The sequence below is a fragment of the Opisthocomus hoazin genome, chromosome 3, assembly GCF_030867145.1.
Source record: "Opisthocomus hoazin isolate bOpiHoa1 chromosome 3, bOpiHoa1.hap1, whole genome shotgun sequence".
Taxonomy (NCBI): Eukaryota; Metazoa; Chordata; class Aves; order Opisthocomiformes; family Opisthocomidae; genus Opisthocomus; species Opisthocomus hoazin.
This window is the reverse complement of record NC_134416.1, coordinates 90,916,504-90,941,581: the sequence shown is the minus strand read 5'-3', so window position 1 is coordinate 90,941,581 and position 25,078 is coordinate 90,916,504. Positions and strand designations below refer to the sequence as shown.

At 42.8% G+C, this 25,078-nt stretch overlaps 1 protein-coding gene across 5 annotated transcripts in view; it reads left to right on the top strand.

The window, feature by feature from the left end:
- The window catches only part of ATP9B (ATPase phospholipid transporting 9B (putative)), a 190,851-nt gene that overhangs the window by 122,932 nt on the left and 42,841 nt on the right, over positions 1-25,078 (top strand). For all 5 annotated transcript variants that reach the window (XR_012763527.1, XR_012763526.1, XR_012763525.1 and 2 more), the window contains exons 12-13: positions 3,061-3,221; positions 14,232-14,374. Coding sequence is in view for 2 of the 5 variants with exons in the window: in XM_075417049.1 (XP_075273164.1) it covers positions 3,061-3,221; positions 14,232-14,374 (304 nt within the window). In the remaining 3 variants the exon portion in view is untranslated. The remainder of the gene's footprint in view (positions 1-3,060; positions 3,222-14,231; positions 14,375-25,078) is intronic.

Below are 25,078 nucleotides of genomic sequence, written 5' to 3'. Positions count from 1 at the left end.
TTTTGAGAAATCTTGACCATTGTGCAACATTTAATTATCAAATTTTACATTTCAGTATTCTAGCATTAAAAATTTTTCTCAATTTGCAAGTAATATACTTTTTACTATGTTAGAAGCATTGTTCTATTACTACAGTAATAGCTTCCGAGGATACCCTTTCCCAAAAGTTAAGCGTTTAGGGCAGCAATAGCAATATCACTATTCATGTTCTATTTCAGTAGTCAGGAAGGTTTTTTGTTGCTTTCAACTTCTGCTAATTAAATGAAGATTTTTCTCATAAGGTAATGATTTGTAGCTTGTGGTCCAAAATGTGAAGTTTAGACCTTTAATCATTCCCTCATTCAACAGTAAAGTATTTTTAAAACTTGTCAGCTTTTTTTGGTGCAGGTAGACAATGCTATACTTTTTATTGATGGTGTAAGCCTTTATTTTACTGAGAGTCATTAGCTATTTAAAACTTCGTGCATAAATTAAAGAGGTGCTAAATGGATTTGCAGTTGTTGCCATTAGTAGCATTTTAGATTATACAGGCAATTATTGTGTTCATTATTGTATAGCAGCCCCTTTGCAAAACTATTGTGGTTGTCTTAGACATTATGTACAAATTTTCCCTTGGAGATTAAAATTTCCAGTGGTGTGTTTAACTTTGGTAACACGGTGGTTTCAAACAGAACAAATATTATGATGAGTAGAAGAAAATTTGCTTTTCTTATATGGGAAGTAGCGATAAATGTGGAAAATTACTCCAAGTCTTACATTGTCATAAGTATTCTGGTTATGAATATTTTCAAAAGGAAAGGAATTGCTTTCTTAAGATGATAAATTTTACAAATGCTTTGATAACATCACAAAGTACTTAAAATGAAGTTTACTCACTTTTCCAATATTTAAATAAATTTTAGAGAATGTTAGTGAATTTCTACATGAAATGTAGCTGGATAATTCAACAGAGTTTCATTAGTTTGAGTGCAGAAGTTGTTTAAGTGGAAAGGCACGGGATTAAACTAATTAAGTATATTTCAGTACATTGCAGTAACTATTTTTTGAGAAATGGCAAATGCATTTCTATTCAAACTTATATTCTTTGTGTGCCTTTTTGAGTAGGGCTTTGCAATTACTCCACTTGCTAGAGTAAATGAAAATATTAAAATTGGCTATAGCCAGTAGTATGATCAGTGTGAAAAAGGTTTGCATTATTAGTAACAAACCACATGCTTTTGAGCGAGAGATTTATTGTGTGAAAATTTTTCATCAGCAGCTTTTTTTTATTCTCTTCATATTTCCCCAAGCACATTTTTGTTAGATGCCAAACTTAAATTCACATCTGTCTTCATTAACTAGAAAGGTGTTAATGCTTTGAATTAGCTACGTATCAGTATGAAGTAGACTAAATTTAACGTTTCTGTCCAGAAAGTGGCATTCGTTCCAAAGCAGCCATTTATTCATTTCTGTTCTGGGGTGGGGTTTGTACAGGAGGGGGGAGCTGAGGGGAGAGATAGGCTTTCACCACCGTGATGCGGGAAAAAAAAGTGTGAGGTGGTGGTTATGCATATTGCAAGACAGTGATTCTTTATTTTATTACAAAAAAAAGACCAACTCTAGAAGGCCAGATTAAATCATTCCTTTCACTTTTTAATGGGATTTGGATGAATAGAGTAAAATATGCACTTTGCATTCATTGATAGCATCTTTAGGTTGAGGTAATTGAGTCTTTTTTCCCTGACTGAATGAATAATGACTTCATCTGATCCTCAGCGAGGCCTGAAACTTAGCCTGCCTTTGTCAACACAAAAAGATCCGGGCTTTGAAACATGCTCTACTTCCCTGGCTTAATTTTTCTTCATTTTAATCCAAAAACCTATTTTTCTCAATAATTCAAGCATAAACTATGTAGTAGTTGAAGCAGCGGAAATTGCAGGATATTTGTCCTCGTTGTGCTGCTGTTGAAATGCGGCTGATAAATCAGGCACTGCAGTCTTCAGCTGCCTGGTTCTCTGGGGAAGGGACAGCCCAAGTGTAAGCAGGATTGCTGGAATTTTTAAGAACTATATTTAAAGCAGCCCTTCTGCAGACTGTTTGTTATCTAAGGAAGTGTTCTGTTTTACTGGTCTTACTGGCAAGACTTGGAGATAAAAAGGGCATCTGTGACAGGGCCGAGGAGACGCTTTCTGACACAGTTTTCCCACATATTTTACTGACTACAAGAGCATCCCAAAAAGCGGAGTATAAATACTCAGTTTACAGCATACATTATTGAAATGGTGGGAGTCTTAGTTATATAGCTTAAAAACATTTTTGCATGAGAAACAGCGGATGAAAGATAGCCTCTCTCAGTGTTTTTGCTAAAGTGTTTCTACACCAAATACCTTTTACTCATGAAAAGTTGAAGCCATGTTCTACTATTTTGGTTTGAAAATGGATATTCTGCTTGATTGTTGGTTTTTATTACTGTATTGAATAACTGAAAGCTTCATACAATTAAAAATGATTTCTATGAAATTAGTTCAGATTTGCAGACCGGTGTGGGAGTAAGGTTACAAGTTACAGTATACTAGCGGTGTGATGAGAAGGTGGCTCTGTCGAGTTTGTCCGTTGACTCTTGAATCTAACGGGTTTTTGATCTTCGAGCAGTAAATGAGCAGTAGCTACCCTACAAATATGATGTACAGTGCTAGTATTTTTGCTGCATGCTGACAGAAGAAAACTGTTCCTTCTCATTTGTTCATCTTTACTTGTCTTTTCTCCTTGCCCTCCTGTGTTCCTCTCCTGGATCAGGGGATGGGGAGAGATGTGTCAGACGTAAAACCATACGGAAGGCCTGGCTGGGACAGGTCACGCTGGTTCTAGGAATTGCCACTGCCCTGTAACCAGGGAACATCTATTGCATGCAAGCATAGGAACAATAATCAATTCCGTTATCAAAATACAGTTAATTGTTACAAGTGCATGGATTTTTAACAGGTAGGAATAAAAAAGCCAATAACAGCTAATTGTTTGTGCTGCAAAAGTGTCAATTTAAGAAAAAGTCATGACTAACTTGGCATATACTTCTCCCTCTAGGTTGGCTTGCTGGACCTGGAGCTGAATCAACTGACCAAAGCCTTGTTTTTGGCTTTAGTTGCACTTTCAGTTGTTATGGTAACCTTGCAAGGATTTGTAGGCCCATGGTATCGCAACCTTTTCCGGTTTCTCCTCCTGTTTTCCTATATCATCCCAATCAGGTATGTATCAGAATGAAAGAAAAGCACAGATGTCTAATTTCACTGAATGTGGCTCTCTTGAAATTTATACATGCTTCTCATTGTGAAGGAAATTGATCTTATCAGGAAGGAGAAGGTGCCAACAAATCTGCTGATTCTTGAAGGATCACTCTACAGAAAACAATACTGTTGTATTTTCTTTTTGTATAATGTTCATCTTGCTGGAGTAATCAGGATATCTAATCCTTTACTAGCATAAATGTATTAATAAGGATACAATCTTGATATATTTGAGAATGTGGTTTTAGGAAACATATTTGAATGAACTGCTAGGTATATTTTGAATTTTATTTTTAATGACTTAAATACTGAAAATGTTTCGTTTCTTTGGTTAACATACAGACTTTTTACTAGAACAATGATTAATTTAAATTGAATGGCTGGATAATGTAGGTGCGCTTTTACAATGAGAGGACTTTTAACATGTGTAACCAAGTAGAGACTTGCCCTGAATTAGTTAATTCATTAAGCATGAGTACGGTATATTCAAATTGCAGATAAACTGGAACAGGAAATAATATCCATGTCTGTAATCAAGTCTTCTGTGGACACAGAAGTGAGAACACTGACTCTGAAATGATTTTTTTTTTTTTTCCTGCAGTGGGTATTGCCTTTGTGCAATGGAAATACTCCCTCCTGTTAAAATACCCAGTGTTTAGATTAAGGGGATTGTTGATTTTAGATGCTCTCTGGAACTTTTCAGTGTGAGATACGTCATTCACTAAGTCCAGTGGCTAGCCACAGAGTTAGCTGCAACTAAATCGTAGCTAGGTTTAAGACCTCTCCCCTCAAGGTTTAAGACCTATCCCCTCCGGTGTGCACACAATACTTAAGTCCATGTAGTATAAGAAAAACAAAACAGGAGGATTTCGTTAGGTGTTTTAATCTAAGCTTACATGACTTCTGTGTTACTGCGCTCACACTTTGTAAGTCCATGTCTGTGTGAAGGGAACTATATCATATTTGACCAATTTGATGCTCGGGAAGTAGCTGTCTTAAGGTTTTATAACTTAAAGGACTTGTATTTTTATACTACTTCTGTGTTGCAAGAGCGACTGATTCTGTTGGGAAGTTGAAGGAGAAGGTTCCAACAAATCTGCTGGGGAGCTGAGGAGCTCTCTCATTGTAAAAACTGACCATCTTAGAACAGTTTCTACTTCCTATAACTGGCTCTTGTTTTTTATTTACACATTCGTGTTTCTATTTTGTGATAGCTTTCTAAACACTGTCAGTGTCATAACTCCCTTACTGTTTGTGTGATGCTGCTGTTCAGCTGATGTCATCATTCCCCCCATACACACACAGCTCCTGAGCACTGAGCAACTCGGCCATGTAAAGAGCCAAAAATTGCTGCATTCAAGTGAGAAGTGGGGTCTGCAGGTTGCTGAAAGATACACTTAATCATCAAAGACATGTAGGGGCAGGGAAAAATGAGCTAACAGTATAAAGGATCACTTGTCAGTGACTGTGTTCTTCCATAATAAACATACTAAGCCAAAACTTATTAAAATGGTTAAAAGACAGATCTATCTTTGTTACTGAATGCAAGAGGGTTAAAAGCACATAGGTGGTGTAAGTAAATTTGACCCTGTATTGACAGTTCAACATATGACACTGAAAAACGTGTTGATTGAGCTGCTCATTTTCAACTTGAGTTGTGTAGTGGACTTGCAGAAGAGTTCTCTTCCGAAAATTATTTCTAGTAAACACCTTATCCCATTTTTCAATTGTTTGTGGGAGTCGATATACAAAGCGGGAAGTATTACATAATTTGATTGGTTTAGTTCTGAGATGGACCATCTCATAGTAACCATAGTTTACTCTATGGAGGATCAGACAGGAATCTGTCAGAGAATGCTTTTCTCTCTAGCGGTTTATTTAACTATTAAAGTGTACCAACTTTTCTTCAACTCGGATTGTTTGTATATAGGGTTGCTTCCCACACTGCCAGCAAAATAAACAGCTCCAATCATGCCAATCTTCAAATATAACTACACTTTATTTCTCTCTTCTGGAAGCTAAGCATGGAAATGACTTATTCTTTAGGCTGTATTTGGAGTGTAAACTCTTGGAAATGAAGATTACAAGACTAACACACTGAACCACCAGGTGTTGTGTCCTCTCATTATTTTCAAAATAGCTATATGGGGGAAACAATGAACTTTTCACAGGTAAAGGAAATCAACGTGGGAGATTAGGATTGACTGGGGTAGAGGCAAAGCATGTCTGAACTCACGCGCGCATGAAATGTGTTGATTGATGGTTTCAGAGAATTTAGGAAGTTTCTAAATATGGAGCATTTTTTGCAGTTGTGGTTGGCTTTTGGTTTACAGGGCAAGGGAAATTCCAGGTATGCAATAAAAATAATTTTCCATGGCCAGACACATTTTGTAAAGATCATCAGGAGGAGGTAACTAACTGCTAGCAGAGTTTAACTGAGCTCTGTGCAGCCTCTCCTAGAATTAATAGGAAGAGAAACTTTTTTTTTCCTCCAGGGAGCAGCTGGTTCCTTGTGATTCAGCTGCATCCTAGATACTCTTCTAGATCAGTGCTGCTTCACGGTGTGAAGGGTGTTACTGTGGGGCATGTAAGACTTCAGAAGTGTAAACATAAAGCAACTGTAAAAAAAGGAACCTAACACAGCCAAACAAAAAAGTAACCCCAACGACCAACACCTATCCACCCCATAAAACGCAGCCCACAACATTGCATGCGTTCTGTAGCGTACAAGGAATCAAGCAAAATGGGGAAAAGGCAGTAGTAAGCAAACACTCAAAGCTTATCCCAGCTCTGAACTCGTTGTAAGATAGAACCATTATGCACAAAAGGTTTCAAACAGTCCCACACCCCCAGAAACGTTTGGCCCTCAAAAATGGCTCTTCTGTAATTGATGTTTCTTTTTCCCCAGTGGAGGAAGCATAGCCCAGAGAGCCTCCATCAGCAATCTGCCTCCCTACAAATTAATCTATTCAAATTTCTTATAATTTATTGGGAAAGGAGGATAGAAAGCAAGTCCTTGACAGACTGTCCAAAACTAAATAAATCTCTCTAGGACTATGCTCACCCATTCTCTGAGTTTTCCCATGTTCCTTGGTATTCTTAGGCCTTTTTTCTAGTTGGCTCTAGCCAGTTTGAGGTGCATTAATGCCTAGCCATAAGGTTCCTCCAGTGTCACTGAGACCATTTCATTACTTATTTTAAATAAAATCATTGACTGAAATGCATTCTCCATTAGTTGATGAGATCCTGTCTGATGATGTCACCTAGTGCAGTTATCACATAGCAGGCTGGAGGAACATGGGTCCTCAGGTAGGTCCACGCTGCTGCTTTTTGTGATGCCAGCGTGGAAGTTCTTAGGCCTGTGATGTTTCCTGGGTTTTGTTTTATTTTTTTTAGAATAGTAAGGTCCTTGTGTTGAACAACTTTTTTGATTGTGTATTTTCTGAATGACAAAGGACAGAGGGCAAAAACAGTCACGCTAATGAGAAGTGTGCACCTCGGGTTGGGGAAGATGAGGCAAAACTTTGTCATCGTTATGCTATCTTCTACCTGGTTACCCAGTTTATTACTGAGGTTATAGATACATTCTTTTTAGTTTTATATCTTTTTTAAAATCAGGCTTACATTTTTATCAGGAGAGTTTGATTTCCGTTTTGTGTGGAACTGAAGACATTTACTGTACACATTTAAAATTCCAGTACAAATCGTGTAAGTCTTGAGGAGTTTTTCCTTCAATTTTTGCAGCTACTAATTTGATCAGTTGTTTTAGTTTTATTTTTTTTGAAAAAGCTGTCAGAGACACAGTTACTAATATTTGTGTTTTCAAGTCCAAGAGAATAGAAGAGACTTCAGTGAATGTGGGATACAGGACACCCGCTCTCACCTGCTGAGCTGAAAATCCCGATGTGTATGTGGGTGCAGGAAAGAGGACTGGGCTGTTAGAACGCCTTGCCTAGCCCTCTACTCTGCCCTGGTGAGGCCCCATCTGGAGTACTGTGTCCAGTTCTGGGCTCCCCAGTTCAAGAAAGATGAGGAGCTACTGGAGAGAGTCCAGCGGAGGGCTACGAGGATGATGAGGGGACTGGAGCATCTCTCCTCTGAGGAAAAGCTGAGGGAGCTGGGCTTGTTCAGCCTGAAGAAGAGAAGGCTGAGAGGGGACCTTATAAATGCTTATAAATATCTCAAGGGTGGGTGTCAGGAGGATGGGGCCAGACTTTTCAGTGGTGCCCTGCGACAGGACAAGGGGCAACGGGCACAAACTGAAGCACAGGAAGCTCCATCTGAACACGAGGAAGAACTTCTTCCCTCTGAGGGTGACGGAGCCCTGGCACAGGCTGCCCAGGGAGGTTGTGGAGTCTCCTTCTCTGGAGATATTCAAGACCCGCCTGGATGCGGTCCTGTGCAGCCTGCTGTAGGTGACCCTGCTTCGGCAGAGGGGTTGGACTGGGTGACCCACAGAGGTCCCTTCCAACCCTAACATTCTGTGATTCTGTGAAAGCAGTTCTGTCCTTTCCCCTGGCATTTAGTTGTCGTATCTCTCATTCAGCTCACTTGAGCTGCCATGGTGGTCGGTTCAGAAATGACAGCCAAGGCCAAAGAAAAGGCTAGACTTAGTGATGCTACCACACCACCAAAACTTGATCCCCTCCACCACCGAGTAACGGGGCTTGGTTTGTTCATTGTCCAGTCTTCTTCAACACCTTGAAAGGCAAAGTGAGTTGTGCTTTGACTTGAGTCCTTTTGTTTGGTTGGTTGGTTGGTTTCCCCCCCCAGAAATGCATCCAGGAAAGTTTTTTCAAGATAATTTAGGCTTAGCCAAGCAGTGTTTGGTAAAATTACTGTCTCGCATGTACAGGCATGTGAATCCTGTAGCTGTACATGCATCTGCTTAGCTGTTGAGAAATGTAGAGGAGTTACCAGAAAATGGTAAGGTATTGACTGGGGATCTGGTAAATATGTGTATCGTCCCGGCTCTGTATTTAGTAGCAGTTTGAAGCTGGATTGGCAGGGGATTGATCAGCTGTCTTTTTAGGAGAATCCTTCAGTTCTGTGTGTGCAGAAGCTGAATGTCTTGTCACTGTCCTTTAGACACCCCAAGACTCCTGGGCAGAGGGCCATTTTGCCAAAATAATCTGTCCCAGACATCTGGAAAGAACCATCTTGCACTGAAGTAGTAATGTTTTGGGGCACTGCCTGACTCTTGGCTGCTTTTTTTTCCTGTGTCTTTGAAAGGAGCATTTAAAGAAAATCCTGCAAGTCCTGTCAGTCTGTTTTCAGTGGGCAGTGAGGAAAACGTGCTAAGAAGTCTTGTATCTGCAAGTCATTAATATCCAGTCAAATCTCGGATCATACGAATATGAAAAATGAAGTTTTATTCCATGTGTTTCTGTGTATTCCTGGGATCCAGGGAACTCAGACCGATGCAGGACTGTGGTGTCTGTCTAACAGCAGCAAGAAGCTGTGCTGCTTTCAGTCGTGTTATATAGCTTGTGCTGTCTGTGCGGGAGCTCTAATCTGTGTGATGTATAGACGCGAGAGTATCAGTATATGTAGTCTCACATATTCAGAGTATAAATTAGATATATGATGCAAAGCTTTCAGTGTGGAAGGACTAAAGAGCTACTCATAAAGTAGTTTAAGCAATCCTTGTAAACGTATATTATGCTTCTATACCATACCATGATAAATGATGCCATCTATATAGAGAATGAAAAATATTATATTATATGAAGCTTCTTGATATTTTATAAACTAATTTTGACTTCTTCATGCAACAGGAGCTATGGCATGTCTGTATCATGCCAAGAATAAGTCTTACCCTGCCCAATATGGTGCTGTATTACTGCCTGAGCTAGCTTTGTGCTTTGCTTACAGTCTGATACACATGCTACATAGAGAAAGCACAATTGGTTTAGGAAAAAAAAAGGTCATTTTTTAACTGATCTGTTGCAGTAGATCTTTTTCCTTTCTAACCTTGCAACATTGCCTGTTTTCTCCTAGTTGGTTTTTTAATCTGATAGTATTACAGTAAGTAATGCCAAATTTGTCTGGAATACACTAAAAATAGTCATGTTTTAAAAATTGTTTGTGTTAGACATTTAAGGTCAATGTTGTTGCCAGTGTATAAGAAGATTAGTGAAAGAAGGCATCTGACCTGATAAATGTGAAAATAGCAAAGTTTTTAAATAGTTACTAATTATTGTTATTCTGAGCTGCATATGCTACATCTCTTATGCCAAGGCGTTGGTCTGACGTGTTCTATTTGTATTTTGCACTCTACTGTGTTTTCAGCCTGTAAGAAATTCATAGATTAATTTTCTCATTAGTGGTTCTCCAGATTTCCTCCTGAGGTTTGAAGTTCCACCTATGTTACAACACCTAATTATCTGTGCCTGGGTTGCATGTGGCCCTTGGAAAACTGTATGTGCCACAGTCACTGTAGCAATATAGGGTTGATACTCATTTTTTTTTGCCGCATATATTTAAGCAGAAGTGTGTGGGATTGAGTTCTCTTTTAAAGTCACATTCGTTGCCTGGGTTTTATGCAAAGTGCTGTGTGCACCTTCTTTCATTTCCTTTTATATGCTTACATAATAGACAAAATTTAGAAAAATTAGTCAAAGAGAACTAGTGAGACCGATTATGAAGCAAACAAGAAAACAGATCGGAGACTCTTCTATGGACTATCAGACAGATAGCAGAGAAAACTAAATAAAAATTTATATAGTGGGCTAAACACAAAAAGAATATTACATTCAAATATCCTCTTCAAATAAAATATGGAAGAAGGGGAATTAGGGGAAATTAAAGAGATGAGCTATGGGTTGATTTTTACTTATTTAGATCTTGATAGAATATTGTGTTTAAAAGAAGTAACTTTTGTTTTATTTTTATTTGTATAGTGCCAGTTAATGGAAGTTGTCAGGCTCCAAAAATCACTTTCTGTGAAGATTTAACTTTCCAGGCATGTTGAGGTTAAAACAATTTTGGTTCTTTCTTGACCATAATTTTAAAATTATTCTATAGCGTTTTCTAAATTGTAAATAAGGAGTAGATCTATGGCTGTTTCAAGTACGTAGGGATTAGGGAAGGTTAAGGGGTATAGCTGTAGGGGATTGGGTGCAGTCTGGATACTAATGGGACCCAAGTATTATCTTCAGTATTACACGTAAAAAGAAATCCTGAAAATAAAAAGACTACATCTCAATTACTTCATTTATTTTAAAAATTGGATACCACTACAGGTATTCATACTGTATCTGGAATTGTAGCAGGGCCTTGGTTTTTGCCGTGAAATGTCTGCTTATATGCAGAACTGCTCAGGAATTTCTTCCTGCCTTCCAAAGCTCACATAAAACTATCATATGATTTTGATACAAATTCATACTTGATTTTAGTAGGCACAGTGTCACTTTGTTCACATAACTGCCTTTGCTAAGTTCATTAGCTCTTGATTGCTTTCCACTCAGTCATGAAAGGCAGAATATCTCTGGAGTTTCTAAATGTTTTTGTCTGAAACTTTCTCAGTGAAGGTCCTGGCTTATTGGCAAATATTTCAATTTTGACTAAAAAACAAAATCAGAGATCTGTACAGGGGGACCAAATGTCATTACCGTTTGGAAAAAAATGAAGTTTAGAAGTCCTGTAAATATGAATTTGTTTAACCTGAAACGCTACTGATGCTTTTGAGGGAATAAAAACAAAAGTGTCTGATTTTAGCTTGTAGTAAAAAGCAGCATGAATTCTGAAATACTGTGTTATTGATTTGTTCTGAAGCTGAGTTGCAGAGAAATGCCACCCTGGCTCTTGGTGGAATAAATCCCAAAGTTGGCTAAAAGCTGCCTTCGGTTTCCCTGCTCGAAGGTAACTAGTGCTGAGGCTGAAAGACAAGAAACTGCGTGCTATTATATTGACTAAAGGTGCCCATTCTCTGCAGCAGCCTTCAAATACCTGTATTAACATACTGTGTCTAAAGATTGCAGTTAATTGGGTTGGTAAAAGTTAGTGTTACTGATGCAAGAATGTTCTAATGCTATGTAAGGTGCTGTTCTGTGCGCTTTCAAACCCAGGTGACACGCACACTTAAGAAAGATGCAAGTGAGGGCAGGAACTGCACTTCAGCTTTGAGAGACTTTTCTCATTCAACTTATTGAAGGAAGGTTTTTCTTGTCTGGATGATTTTGTAGGTCTCCATTGGTAGAGCAGCCATGTGGGTTTCTCTCTTTGTGCGCTATGTACCTGAGACTGCAGCTCTGAAATAGAGCTTTCATTGCAGAATTCCTGTCTCAGTAGCACAGGCAGGAGAAACAGTTTATAGCCCAAATGCCTTTTTAAAGTGGGGTGATGAGCAGCTTTCAGCCTTTAATCCTTCACTTACTCTACTTACTCCTGGTGAAGGCAAATGTCTAGCTGTTCTTAAATAAAGTAAGTGTGCTCATGTTTCTCCTCTTGAGCTAGACAGCATCCTTTATACTTGACTGGCTAACTAGTAGGCTCTCATCCCTAAGAGGAGTAAATGTTTTGCTGTTCCTTCTGTTGACTAATACATACCTCAGTGTGAAGTGTGTTACATTGGTTCTTATATTCTCTCTAACTCTGCAAGTTAGCAGACGTACGTAATACAAATTCCCCTCTACTCTGCCCTAGTGAGGCCCCATCTGGAGTACTGTGTCCAGTTCTGGGCTCCCCAGTTCGAGAAAGACGAGGAGCTACTGAAGAGAGTCCAGCGGAGGGCTACGAAGATGATGAGGGGACTGGAGCATCTCTCCTCTGAGGAAAGGCTGAGGGAGCTGGGCTTGTTCAGCCTGAAGAAGAGAAGGCTGAGAGGGGACCTTATAAATGCTTATAAATATCTCAAGGGTGGGTGTCAGGAGGATGGGGCCAGACTTTTCAGTGGTGTCCAGCGACAGGACAAGGGGCAACGGGCACAAACTGAAGCACAGGAAGTTCCATCTGAACATGAGGAAGAACTTCTTCTCTCTGAGGGTGACGGAGCCCTGGCACAGGTTTCCCAGGGAGGTTGTGGAGTCTCCTTCTCTGGAGATATTCAAGACCCACCTGGACGCGGGGTCCTGTGCAGCCTGCTGTGGGTGACCCTGCTTTGGCAGAGGGGTTGGGCTAGATGACCCCCAGAGGTCCCTTCCAACCGCTAACATTCTGTGTGATTCTGTGAATACTGGTTGCTTGGTACTGCCGGTGGATTGAGTTAAGACGAGGCAAAACTGTAGTTAACTGGTGTGAGGCAAGTGACTTTCCAGTATTTTTATCCATGTTATACTGTAGCATTTAAAAAAAAAATGTGGTAGAGTAATCTTCCTGTTGTCTGTCCAAATTTTTTTTTTATATATTTGCATGTCTGAAGACAGCTGAAGTTAGGTATGATAATGCTAAACTAATTGGGGCTTGGGGTTTCCTGCTGCTGCTGATTTTAGTGGGAAAAGAAGAGCTAAATAAAGAACAAAATATCATCTTGCGTGGTCAAGAATCTCGTATCAAAAAGGCTTGTTCTTTTTGTGCTGGAACATGTGTTGTCTTCTGCTGTACAGATTCAGGAAGGGGGGGATGTGGAAAAACTGAATTTTTTCAGTATATGTTGAAATTTCAGATGTTCTCAAAATTCTAATTAAATGCATCTCTTTAGGAGATGTTGCAGTTTGTGACTTGCTATTCCCTCCACTGCTACCTCAGGTAATTCACAATTAATCTGTCGCTGTGATTGCAAGAGGACAGATGAAGACTGCGGCTGCTATTTGGGGTATGCTGTACAGCAGCACTTCAGGACTGTTGAAAAAGCTCTGAGGTGCATTCGCAGTATTTTTTCCTTGATGTATACCTTTGGACAGTTTTAAGACTCATGTTACTGTAAACCAAATAGTTCAGGTAGCCACTGTCATAGCTGTTTTTTCAGTCATTTTCAGTATTTTGTTGGAGCAGAGTCAACAGAAATGGACATGTGCCTATTATTTAGTCACTCTGCCTGTAACATGGTAGCAGGAGCACGGTGAATAGCTAAAGGAAAACAGCATTTTAAAGTTTTAGAACAAGATGGCGTGGAGTTTTGAGTTGGAGCATTTAATTTTAGGGAAGAGCTATGTAATTAAGGTTATCTCTGGCCAGCGTGAGTGAGGACTTTTTTGTTATAACATAGGAGTATAAAGTGCAAGGGCAGTTAATTCTTGTATGACATAGACATGGAAATATTAACAAATAAATATGCAGACACCAGGTGAACTGGAAAAAAATACTTTTGATTTTGCACTTCTATGCAGAATCAGTAAAACTTGCTGCAAATTACAATTTCTAGTACAGAGGTACCCATAAGTTGCTTATTGCTGCTGGGAGTAGTGACTCCAGCCCACATGCCGTCACCTGAGGGTGCATTGCCCTTCGCGGGCACTATTCCCTGCTTGCAATAGAGAGCCTCTGCAGCTGCCGTCTGGGGAAGGCCAGCAGCGTTGTTGAGTGGTTGTGGAGGGGAAAAGACATTGACGAGTATAGGTGCACTTTCCTAAAGAAAACTTTTTAAAAATAACCAGTGAAGAGGTACAAAAGTATCTGTACTTTGATATCATAATGAAAACATAGGTGTTGTGGGTTTTTTAACAGATAAAAACTGTGACTTGAACAGCGATCTGGTCGTGTTGATAACGTGTATATAATATTCTCAGCTGTGTAAGTGTAGTAATGTAATGATGTCAAGAATCTCCACAAAGTAGAGCAATCTGTCTCATGCAGAAGGCATGGTATTGCATTTGTTTGTATTGCGGTGGCTTCTGAAACTCCGGAATGGAGCCTCAATTTCTGATGTGGTACGTACTCTACAAACACAGAACAAAAGCATTGTTCCAAAATTTTTGTTGCATATAGTTTTAAGGTATTTTTTTTGAGTATCCTAAAAAGAGCTTTTTTAATGATCATAACTTTCACTTTGCCTAATATTCACACTGATGATGGTATAAATTTTCTTTGCAGTTTACGTGTGAACTTGGACATGGGTAAGGCAGCCTATGGGTGGATGATTATGAAAGATGACAATATTCCTGGAACAGTTGTTCGAACTAGCACCATACCAGAAGAGTTGGGACGATTAGTTTATTTACTAACGGATAAAACAGGTATATAAGGTTACAATTCTAAAATATGATGACTTCTATAAAAATTCTAAGCTTTATTTGATGTTTGAAAATGTTAACATATGAGCAGATTTAGGCTGCTGATTTGTATATTTCAGTAAAATATGAAGCATGTGCTTCAGGACTTTATGCCAGTACCAGTAGGCTTAGGCAGGCTGACGCTTATGTGTGAAAGTCGGTATTTTGTAGCAATCCGGTTTATTCCAGTAGGAATGCTCCTGCTATAGTAACGGGACACTGGATAGCATTAGGAAGAGTACCATCTCTCTGCTCTGAAAAGACTCTGGATTCACAGTCGGGATGCTGTTTTATACCACACCTCATTTCTGCTGCTATACTGTATGATATTAGCAGTTACCCTGCACACTTCTGAATGCTGTTCTTCTGTTTCGTAAAAGATAAAGACAGCTGCCACTTTCTTCCTTAGCATGTAGAAAAGTGTATTGCTAATTATAGTGTGGTAATTCTTCAAAGCAAGCAAACAATTCTTCTTTGAACAAGTTTTGTTTCAGTTAGCTAATGATTTGTATGCTATTTGAAACTGCTTATTGATTTTAATTGCACCCTTCATCATGATAATTTATGTAACTTAGAGTGCTGTCTCATCGAGGGCTTGAAATATGTAATTTACAGCATATGTTTGGAAAAAGGGAAGTGTGTTCAAAAATAATGAATTTTCAAAACAGTGCAGTAGAGTTCATTTGCCCAAAGCACTACTTCTTAAGCAAACCCAATGCTCTTCAACTTTTCTGATAGAGAATCCAGTTACTATACCAAACTGGAAATGCGGTTGAAGTGTTGAGTTATTCTGCTTGCAGTTGGACCGCACTGAAGATTTGAAGAGGCTTGCTAAACAAAATGCGAACAGTCCATTCACCCAACTCTACTCTGGTGACCAGCTTATATTCTGAGGCACAGGGATCAGTGTACTGCCTTCCTTTACTCAAGCTGTATATACCTACCACCCTGTCTGAGAAAGAGAAGATTTTTTAAAACAGAAAAAAGAATAAAAGGCTGCTGCAGTTCTACTTCTATATAGACGACCAATACACTTAGCCTAGTACAACAGTAATTAGAACCAAAATTTTTCTGAAAAAAAAAATTTTTCAACATAAAATTTAGTGATACTAGATTTATCAAAGCAGAAATACTGTTTTATGTCTGTAAAGCTTTGAAAGGATACATTTTATTGGCCTGCATTTACGAGGAGAAACAACCCTGTTTTGCTTCCAATAGGGGTTTTTTTTAAGATTTTTTTCAGCCCACATCATGCCATTTGCCATCACGGTAGTTCTTTTAAATTTTAAGAAGAAGCACTTGTATTCTGTCCTTTCAGAGCGCATACTTAAAAGGGGCTGAACAGACAGATACTAAAAGGCTTTTACCAGCAAATGTGTTTATGTATAGTTTGGAAGATTGCTTGCATTCAGCCTCAAAGGCTTTTCAGAGCGCTGAAGTCTGCTGAGTTCTGGAGGAAGGTCTGAATCTGTAAATTAATGATGTAAAAATGAAAATAAAAGCAGTATTCTAGGGCAGTAGACCCAAAATGTTTTGGACTTAGCAGTCAGCAGTCTCACCCTATGTGCTTTTATCCAAGTGTTAGCTGAAAGCTGATGTAAGTGCCAACAAGCCTGGAGTCCAGCAGACATCACCAGCTTCAGAACACTGACCATGGCCTTGCAGATCACGCTCTTCTTCAGATCGTGATGGAAAACACTACACAATTTTATTAGTCTTAGAAGCCCTGCAAATTTTAGTCTATTTTTAATTCTAGACAAACACGTAGCCAATGTACCTTTTACCCGAGTGTATCAGTAGCTGCTTCCAGTTTCCTTTTCTGGTCTCATTCTGCATTTTATCATAAATGTGAAACGTGCTGTTAGGTGATGAACAGAATCGATACAGTTAAGCCCTGATCGCCATTGCGTGATTGTACACTCTGCGTGAGAGCTGGCTTCAGTACGTTATTGCTTGAATTTTCAGTTCTGGTCATGTAAACCAGTTGGTTCTGTTCCTCTGCCCCCTTAGGGCTTTGCTGTCGGAGGAGAAAGAAGAGAGCCAGTTTTGTAGCTGTGGGGCTGAATGGGTGCTCCTAAAACACAGGACTAAAAGGCTGGTCTAGTGAAATGTGGACAGGTGAAGTTTTTTGCAATATTGGAAATGAAAGGGAATCCAGGGAACAGTCTGCAAAAATCTTACGTTGTGGTCCAAGCTTCACTGGAAATGATGGAGAATTAGTTGTTGAGTCTAAGGAGCATAGCATTACTAACATAATTGCAAGGTAGTCCTTTGTATGATTGTAAATTGGGTTTGTGCTTCATCAATAAGCTTTTTGACAAGAAGCGTCCATCACAGTGGCTCTCTCATTTGCCACAGCAGAATAGAAAATGAAGTATCCCAATAATTGCATTATGGTTTCCTTATTGTGGGACAAGAAAGCAATGTGGTATAATTAGGTTTGATTGGAGTGCATGTTTCCGGTAAGATCTGAAATTAATGATGTTGCTATAGTGACACATCTGTGGCCACCAGTGCGTGAAACATAAAGTAATTCATTCGACAAGAGAAGACATCTGTTAACTGCAAGGATGCAAAGCATATTGACACTGACCAGAAATACTAGACGTTATGTGATAAATGAACAAATGATGCTGAAACAGGAGGACAGATAATTTGTACTTAATCTGCTGGGAGAACTTTAATCTTCTCACTGGTTGCATTTGACAATGCCATTGTTTAAAGAACAATGCTGCAGAGAACTCATAAATTTTAAAACTTAACTCAGGGTGCAGCCTATTAAAGCAATACATTAATTCCTTTGTTAGGGAGTTTTTATCTTCATGTAGAACAAAGCCATTACTAAAAACACCCACTAAAACAACAGGTTTTTTAGGACTCACATTTTAATTATAGCATCCATTACCCAAAATGCCATGTTGTTTGGACTTGAATCACATAGAAGTTTGACAGAAAGGCGTCATCCATTATGGTGGGGGGGGCACAGTTGCAGGGAGGGAGCGGCTTCCAGCATTTTCCAAGGGCAGCTGAGCATGGGATCTCATGCTCTCCAGGGTACAAAAAGATTGTAATCATGAAAGAAAAATAAATATATTTGGCAATATTTATTGAACATTTTTCTTGCTTAGGATGTGAGATGGCAAACCTGCCATTCACAACAACTACCAGAGTATTCAGCTAAAACAAATGCATGCAGTATTCCAAGCGTAGTTATTTACTAATGCATACACTCCTATTTGAGTTCTGTAATTAACATTTTAGCGAGTGTTCGGACCAAATGAGATGTTTAACAGATAGAATAGTTGAACAGATGCATAGAGCAATGGGATTCTTGATTTTCTGGGAAAGCCTTGTGTTAGAGGTTGGTGGCGATGGGTTTTTTCATTAAACGTGCCTAATGTAATGTGCTATTAGAATAGTGAATTTCAGTAATTGTTTCTGAAAATTAATCTTTTAAGGTATACTTTAATTGAGTCTTTATCTGTTCAACGTCAGCTACCACAGAGAAGGAGTAATTAAAAAAAATGCTGATGGAATAACATCTCCTCACTTCACTTTGATGGACAGATATTCATGCTATTGCCCTTATACTTTCTCTGCCTCTATGATTTTTAGTACCACTGAGGTTGCAGGGTGAGTAGAGCAGACTAGGAGTGGAAAGTTTGGATGATCCTACAGGAAGCTTCCAGACATGCACTCAAAAAGTAGAGCAGTCGAAGGAATCCTTACTTTGTGGCTTCTGTTGGACTCCCATCGGCTAAAATACAAGGTGTATCCAATGAGTATGGATGTTGCTCTTAGATACTGCTGTCATTCTCGTGGGAGGCAGAAGGCACAGAAGAAATAGCTACTGCTATTCATAACTGTTAACTGTTACCTCTACGGTTACCTTCTGCCCAGGAAAGAATAAACATGTCTCAGCTCTCTTTTATATTTGCCCTCATTCTTAACGGGCTGCACTGGGGTTTGTCTGGTTTGAGGTTTTGTGGTGGTTGTGTTTATGGCCCATTCATAAGTGGAGCAACTGAGGGAGCAGACGTATTCTGTACATGTGTTTACTATGAGTTTTTTCATTGCTTTTTACATTTGATACCAGGTTAATTTTTTTCCCCAAGGTTCACAGAAAGATTTTGCATCTCCAGATTCATAGAATCATAGGTTGGAAAAGACCTCTAAGATCATCAAGTCCAACCATCCGCCCAACACCACCATGCCTTCTAAACCAAATCCTGGAGTGCCACATCTACACGTTTTTTAAACACCCCCAGGGATGGGGACTCCACCACCTCCCTGGGCAGCCTGTTCCAATGCCTGACCACTCTTTCAGTAAAGAAGTTTTTCCTAATACCTAATCTAAATCTCCACTGACGCAACTTGAGGCCATTGCCTCTCGTCCTGTTGCTGGTTGCTTGGGAGAAGAGACCAACACCCACCTCACTACACCCTCTTTTCAGGTAGTTGTAGAGAGCAATAAGGTCCCCCTTCAGCCTCCTATTCTCCACAATAAACAGCCCCAGTTCCTTCAGTTACTCCTCATCAGACTTCTCCAGACCCTTCACTAGCTTTTTTTCCCTTCTCTGGACACGCTCCAGTCTCTCAATATCCTCCTTGTAGTAAGGGGCCCAAAACTGAACACAGTGTTTGAGGTGTGGCCTCACCAGGGCCGAGTACAGGGGCACGATCACCTCCCTGCTTCTGCTGGCCACACTATTCCTGACACAAGCCAGGATGCTGTTGGCCTGCTTGGCCACCTGGGCACACTGCTGGCTCATTGTTTTGGTTTCGGCTGCTGCCGGCAACAAAAGCGCCACACGGCCGCCCCTCCTCCCGCCGGGGTGCGGAGGAGAATGGAAAGAAAACAGGCAGAAAACCGGTGGGTCGGGATAAGGGCAGTTTAACAGAACAGCAAACAGAGGGAACAGTAACAACAACGGTACAGATAAGGAGAAAATACGACACAAACTCGCGCAACAGACCCTCTCTCCCGGACAGGACCGGCGCCGCCCCTCCCACCGGAACCCCAGCATGAGGGCACATGGTATGGAATACCCTGCTCTGTTTGGCCAGGTGGGGTCAGCCCCCACCCCCCGGCTGTGCCCCTTCCTGGAGTCCAGTGAAAATTAACCCTGTCCTGGCCAAACCCAGGACATTATCCACCTCTTATTCCATACCATCTACATCATGCCCAGGTCCCCCATTGTCCAGTTGATCACCACCACTTCTCCTGTCTCCAGATATCATTCCCTTAGTCTATGGATCATCACTCTAAAGTGTCCGTTGAGTTCATTTAATCCATGACTTCAGGCTCCATCTGTCGTAATGGTCTTCCGTGGCAGGAGAGGTGATGTGTGGTGATGGGCGGTCACTTGCTGCATCCGGAGCTCACGGCTGATGTATCTGGTGCGGCCCGTGCCCACAGTCTGCAGGAGATGTTGATCTTGATGAAGTTGCTGGGTGCCAGTTGTTGAAAACCAGGTCCAGTTCCATCATCGCTGTGCTCTGCTAGGTTTTCATCAAAAAAGTCCATCCATCTTTAATCTGGACGATTCTTACTATGCTACTACTGGTACAAAATATAACAATTATAACAGTGATAACAGACAGTGACAGGGTTATTTAACTTTATACAATTGATTTATGGACTATTCTCGCCCAAAATCAAATCCCCATGAGGTACACATCGGACTTCCCCATCCTTCCGCATTACCCACCAGGTACACCCAGGTCCTTGAGCAAAAGCAATCCCACGGACGGGCTTGCCTTTGCCCGAGGCAGGATTAACCCAAACTGTCTTCCCTAACATGTTGCGCGTGTGCACTACAGGGAATTTATCTCCTTCTACGGGGCGCTGAGGTTTTGACTGGGCAGGACCAGCCTGGTTGGTGGATCCCCTGGTGTTAACCAGCCAGGTGGCCTTTGATTAATGAGTATCCCAGTTTTTGAAAGTCCCACCCCCTATTGCCCTCAAAGTGGTTTTTAGCAGCCCATTGTACCGCTCGATCTTTCCAGAGGCTGGTGCATGGTAGGGGATGTGATACACCCACTCGATACCGTGTTCTTTGGCCCAGTTGTCTATGAGGCTGTTAAGAAAATGAGTCCCGTTGTCCGACTCGATTCTTTCGGGGGTGCCATGTCACCACAGGACTTGTTTTTCAAGGCCCAGGATGGTATTCTGGGCAGTGGCATGCGGCACAGGGTAGGTTTCCAGCCATCCGGTGGTGGCCTCCACCATTGTGAGCACATAGCGCTTGCCTTGGCGGGTTTGTGGCAGTGTGATGTAGTCAATCTGCCAAGCCTCCCCATATTTATATTTTAGCCATCATCCTCCATACCATGAGGCTTTACCCGCTTGGCTTGCTTGATTGCAGCGCATGTCTCACATTCATGGATAACCTGTGCGATGGTGTCCATGGTCAAGTCCACCCCTCGGTCACGAGCCCATTGGTATGTCGCGTCTCTTCCTTGGTGGCCCGAGGTGTCATGGGCCCACTGAGCTATAAACAGTTCACCCTTATGTTGCCAGTCCAGATCCACCTGAGCCACTTCAATCTTAGCAGCCTGATCTACCTGGTGGTTGTTTTGATGTTCCTCAGTGGCCCGACTCCTAGGGACATGGGCGTCCACGTGACAGACTTTTACAACCAACTGCTCCAGACGGGCAGCAATATCTTGCCACAATGGGGCAGCCCAGATAGATTTGCCTCTGCGCTGCCTGTTGTTCTTCTTCCATTGCTGCAGCCACCCCCCACAAGGCATTGGCCACCATCCAAGAGTCGGTGTAAAGATAGAGCACTGGCCACTTCTCTCGACTGGCAATGTCTAAAGCCAGCTGGATGGCTTTCACCTCTGCAAACTGGCTGGACTCACCTTCTCCCTCAACAGTTTCCGCAATTTGTTGCGTAGGGCTCCATACAGCAGCCTTCCACCTCTGCTGCTTCCCCACAATGCGACAGGACCCATCTGTGAACAGGGCATACTGTTTCTTATCTTCTGGCAGCTGGTTGTACAGTGGGGCCTCTTCAGCACGTGTCACCTCCTCCTCCGGCGATGCTCCAAAATCTTTGCCTTCTGGCCAGTCCATGATTACCTCCAGAATTCCTGGGCGACTGGGGCTTCCCATTCGGGCGCGCTGGGTGATCAGCGCGACCCACTTACTCCACGTAGCATCGGTGGCATGATGCATAGAGGGGACCCTCTCTTTGAACATCCAGCCCAGGACCGGCAGTCGTGGAGCTAGGAGGAGCTGTGCTTCAGTGCCGACCACTTCTGAAGCAGCTCAAACGCCTTCATATGCTGCCAGAATCTCTTTTTCAGTGGGAGTATAGCGGGCCTCGGATCCTTTGTATCCCCGGCTCCAGAACCCCAGGGGCCGACCTCGAGTCTCCCCTGGTGCTTTCTGCCAGAGACTCCAGGTTGGGCCATTCTCCCCGGCTGCGGTGTAGAGCACGTTTTTAACATCTTGCCCTGACCAGACTGGACCAAGGGCTACGGCATGAACTATCTCCCGTTTAATCTGTTCAAATGCGTGTCATTGCTCAGGGCCCCATTCAAAATCATTCTTCTTCCGGGTCACGTGGTACAGAGGACTTACAATCTGGCTGTAATTTGGGATGTGCATCCTCCAAAAACCCACAACACCCAGGAAGGCCTGTGCTTCCTTTTTGCTGGTTGGTGAAGACATAGCTGCTATTTTGTTGATGACATCCATTGGGATTTGATGGCGCCCATCCTGCCATTTTATCCCCAAAAACTGGACCTCTTGCGCAGGTCCCTTGACTTTACTTCGCTTAATGGCGAAACCGGCCTTCAGGAGGATCTGAACTATTTTCTCCCCTTTCTCAAAAACTTCCTCCACGGTGTCACCCCATACAATGATGTCGTCGATGTACTGCAGATGTTCTGGAGCTTCACCCTTTTCCAGTGCAGTGTGGATTAGTCCATGGCAAATGGTGGGACTGTGTTTCCACCCCTGGGGCAGTCGATTCCAGGTGTACTGGATGCCCCTCCAGGTGAAAGCAAACTGTGGCCTGCACTCTGCTGCCAAAGGGATGTAGAAGAATGCATTAGCGATGTCAATTGTAGCATACCACTTGGCTGCCTTTGACTCCAGCTGATATTGAAGTTCTAGCATGTCTGGCATGGCAGCACTCAGCGGTGGTGTGACTTCATTCAGGCCACGGTAGTCTATTGTCAGTCTCCACTTTCCAGTAGATTTTCTCACTGGCCATATGGGACTATTAAAGGGTGAGCGAGTTTTGGTGATCACTCCTTGACTCTCCAGCTGGCGGATCAGCTGATGAATGGGGAGAAGGGAGTCTCGGTTGGTACGATACTGTCGCCGGTGCACCGTTGTGGTTGCGATTGGCACCTGTTGTTCTTCAACCCTCAGCAACCCCACAACGGAAGGATCCTCCGAGAGACCAGGCAAAATGGACAGCTGTTTAATTTCTTCCGTCTCCACAGCAGCTATGCCAAAAGCCCACCGACACCCCTTTGGGTCCTTGAAATACCCTCTCCTAAGATAGTCTATCCCAAGGATGCACGGAGCCTCGGGGCCAGTTACAATGGGGTGCTTCTGCCACTCCTGCCCAGTGAGGCTCACTTCAGCCTCCAATACACTCAGCTCTTGGGACCCCCCTGTCACTCCAGAAATGCAAATGGACTCTGACCCTTGGAAATCTAATGGCATTAAAGTACACTGTGCACCAGTGTCCACTAGAGCTTTATACTCTTGTGGATCTGACATGCCAGGCCACAAAATCCACACCGTCCAACAAACCCAGTTGTCCCTTTTCTCCACCTGGCTGGAGGCAGGGCCCCTCTAATCCTGGTCAGAGAATTTGCTGCTCACCTGCTGTAAAAATTACTTGGAGGTCCCCTCCAGAGGATCAGAATCAAGATCAAACTGCCTACCTGGTCTGGAGAGCTGACTGCTGGAAACTGGAGCGGCATTTTTCCTAACAGAATCCCCTTTTGTGATTGTTTTACCTCGCAACTCACGGACTCGTGCCTCTAGACTTGAGGTGGGTTTTCCATCCCACTTCCTCATGTCCTCTCCGTGGTCACGCAGGTAGAACCACCGGGTGCCCCGTGGTATGTAGCCTCTGTATTCCCTCTCCTGAGCAGAGAAACGCTTGTCCCTAACAGCTGAGACACTGGCCCGTACAGGTGGGGAGTAGGATATATTCTCTTTGATTTGCCGCACCTCCCAGGCCAGTTTCTCCACAGCTGAGACAAGGGAGGAAGAGAGACTTTCCTCATATTGGCGGAGTCTGACAGCCACCTCATCCACTGTTGGTGCCTCCTTACCTTTCCAGTCTACTATTGCCAGTTAGTTAGCACGTGAGGATGGTGCGCTCCGCACAAACTTCCTCCACATGGATTGTGAGCACTGGAGTTCATCTGGGTCTGTGGGTACCTGCTCATCGTCTGTGTCACAGTAAACCAGCTCCCGCACAGCTAATTCCCTCAAGTACTGAATACCCCTCTCCATATTGGTCCACTTGCCAGGATAACATACAGAATCGTCACTGAAGGGGTACCTCTCCCTCACGCCTGACAGAAGTCTCCTACAGAGGCTGAGGACTTGTTCCTTCTTCCCAATGGCCTTGTCAATGCCCCCATCCCTGGCCAGGGATCCCAGCTGCTTGGCTTCCTTGCCCTCTAATTCCAAGCTGCTGGCCCCGTTATCCCAGCACCGCAGCAGCCAGGTGGCAATGTGCTCGCCTGGGTGGCGGCTGAAATCTTTCCGCATGTCTCGCAGCTCACTCAGGGACAGGGACCGGGTGATGATTTCTGTCTCCCACGATAACCCTGGCTCATCGTCATCCCTCCCGGAGCAATCTGCTCTCTTTGTGTCTTTGTTTAGTTTTACAGGGGCGACTGCTACCGGCACAGGTTGGTCATTGGGCTCAGTCACTGTGCCTGTGGCTGGAACTGGGGCTGGAGCAGCTGCTGTGCCTGCCAGGGAAACCGAGGCAGACCCTGCAGCTGTGGCTGTGGCAGCCGTGGTGCCAGTCGGGAGGGGGCTGTGACTGCCTGCTGGGCTGGAGGGGCTGCAGGGCCGGCTGGGTGGGCAGCGCCAGCCGCAGTGCCTGCCGCTTCGCTTCCTCCCCCTTCCCCTTTAGGGCTCTGAACAGTGTTGAACAACGGAAGCTCGGTAGGCGTGGGCCAGACCCCAGCACATGGCAGTGATTTGTGTCTCTCTGGAGTTCCCAGGGTGGCAGCACACTTTTTGCATATATTTTACTAGTTTTTCCGGATTCTGTACTTGTTCAGGGGTGAGTTTAAAACACACCGGTGGTGCCCACTGCCCTAGGTACTTGCCCATGCTGTCCCACACACCCAGCCACTACAGCTATCCGGCCCCGGGGCAGGTCTCTGCACGATGTTCTTAACGACTTGTTTAACCCTAAACAAAACCTGCAACCCATTCAGGAGGCATAACAAAAGGAGAGTGCTGCCCTGAGCCTCCCACGGGTACTCGAAATTCTCAAAAGCCGTTAGGACCAGCCTGAGGCGGGGGGGGGGGGGGGGGGGGGGGGGAGTGGGGGAAGGTATCCCCTCCGGTTTTCCCCGCAGATTGGGTTTGATTATTAACAAATTCTAAGACATAGGATCCGAGGTATGGAAATGACCGCAGTGCCACATGCAAATACAATCCTAATT